The sequence below is a fragment of the Cariama cristata genome, unplaced genomic scaffold (genome assembly GCF_000690535.1).
Source record: "Cariama cristata isolate BGI_N322 unplaced genomic scaffold, ASM69053v1 scaffold41834, whole genome shotgun sequence".
NCBI lineage: Eukaryota > Metazoa > Chordata > Aves > Cariamiformes > Cariamidae > Cariama > Cariama cristata.
In genome coordinates this window covers 1-319 of record NW_009614260.1, presented here as the reverse complement: position 1 = coordinate 319, position 319 = coordinate 1, and the positions used below count along the sequence as shown (strand labels likewise).

At 53.9% G+C, this 319-nt stretch overlaps 1 protein-coding gene across 1 annotated transcript in view; it reads right to left on the bottom strand.

Moving 5' to 3' along the window:
• Positions 1-92, bottom strand: part of MYOG (myogenin (myogenic factor 4)) — a gene marked incomplete at its 3' end in the record, with an annotated part of 470 nt that extends 378 nt beyond the window's left edge. Inside the window, 2 exon segments of the mRNA XM_009699330.1 lie at positions 1-5; positions 8-92. The exon segment at positions 1-5 is cut by the window's left edge and continues 378 nt beyond it. Coding sequence (XP_009697632.1) covers positions 1-5; positions 8-92 — 90 coding nt within the window.
• Between the last annotated feature and the right edge of the window lie 227 nt (positions 93-319).

Genomic DNA, 319 nt, shown 5'->3' with positions numbered 1-319 from the left:
TGAGAGCCCTCCCAACGTGAGCCGTGGAAATTTTCCCCATCGTAAAACCTCTGGTTCGGGAAAAAATAAGGGTTGGTCTCAAAGAGCTCCATGGGTGCACGGGCGGCTCGGGGAGGTGTGCGCGGCTCGGGGACGGCTGCTCCTTCTCCCCACACCAACTGTTTGGTGCCATTTAAACCCCAGCGCTGGCATTAAATCACGGAGATAAATATAGAAAACCTAAAGGAAACCTGAGCCCACCCTAAGCTGCTGCCTCACATCAAAACTTGTCCATCTGATTTCATGTGCTCTCCCCGCAGGGATTACACTGCCCAGACCG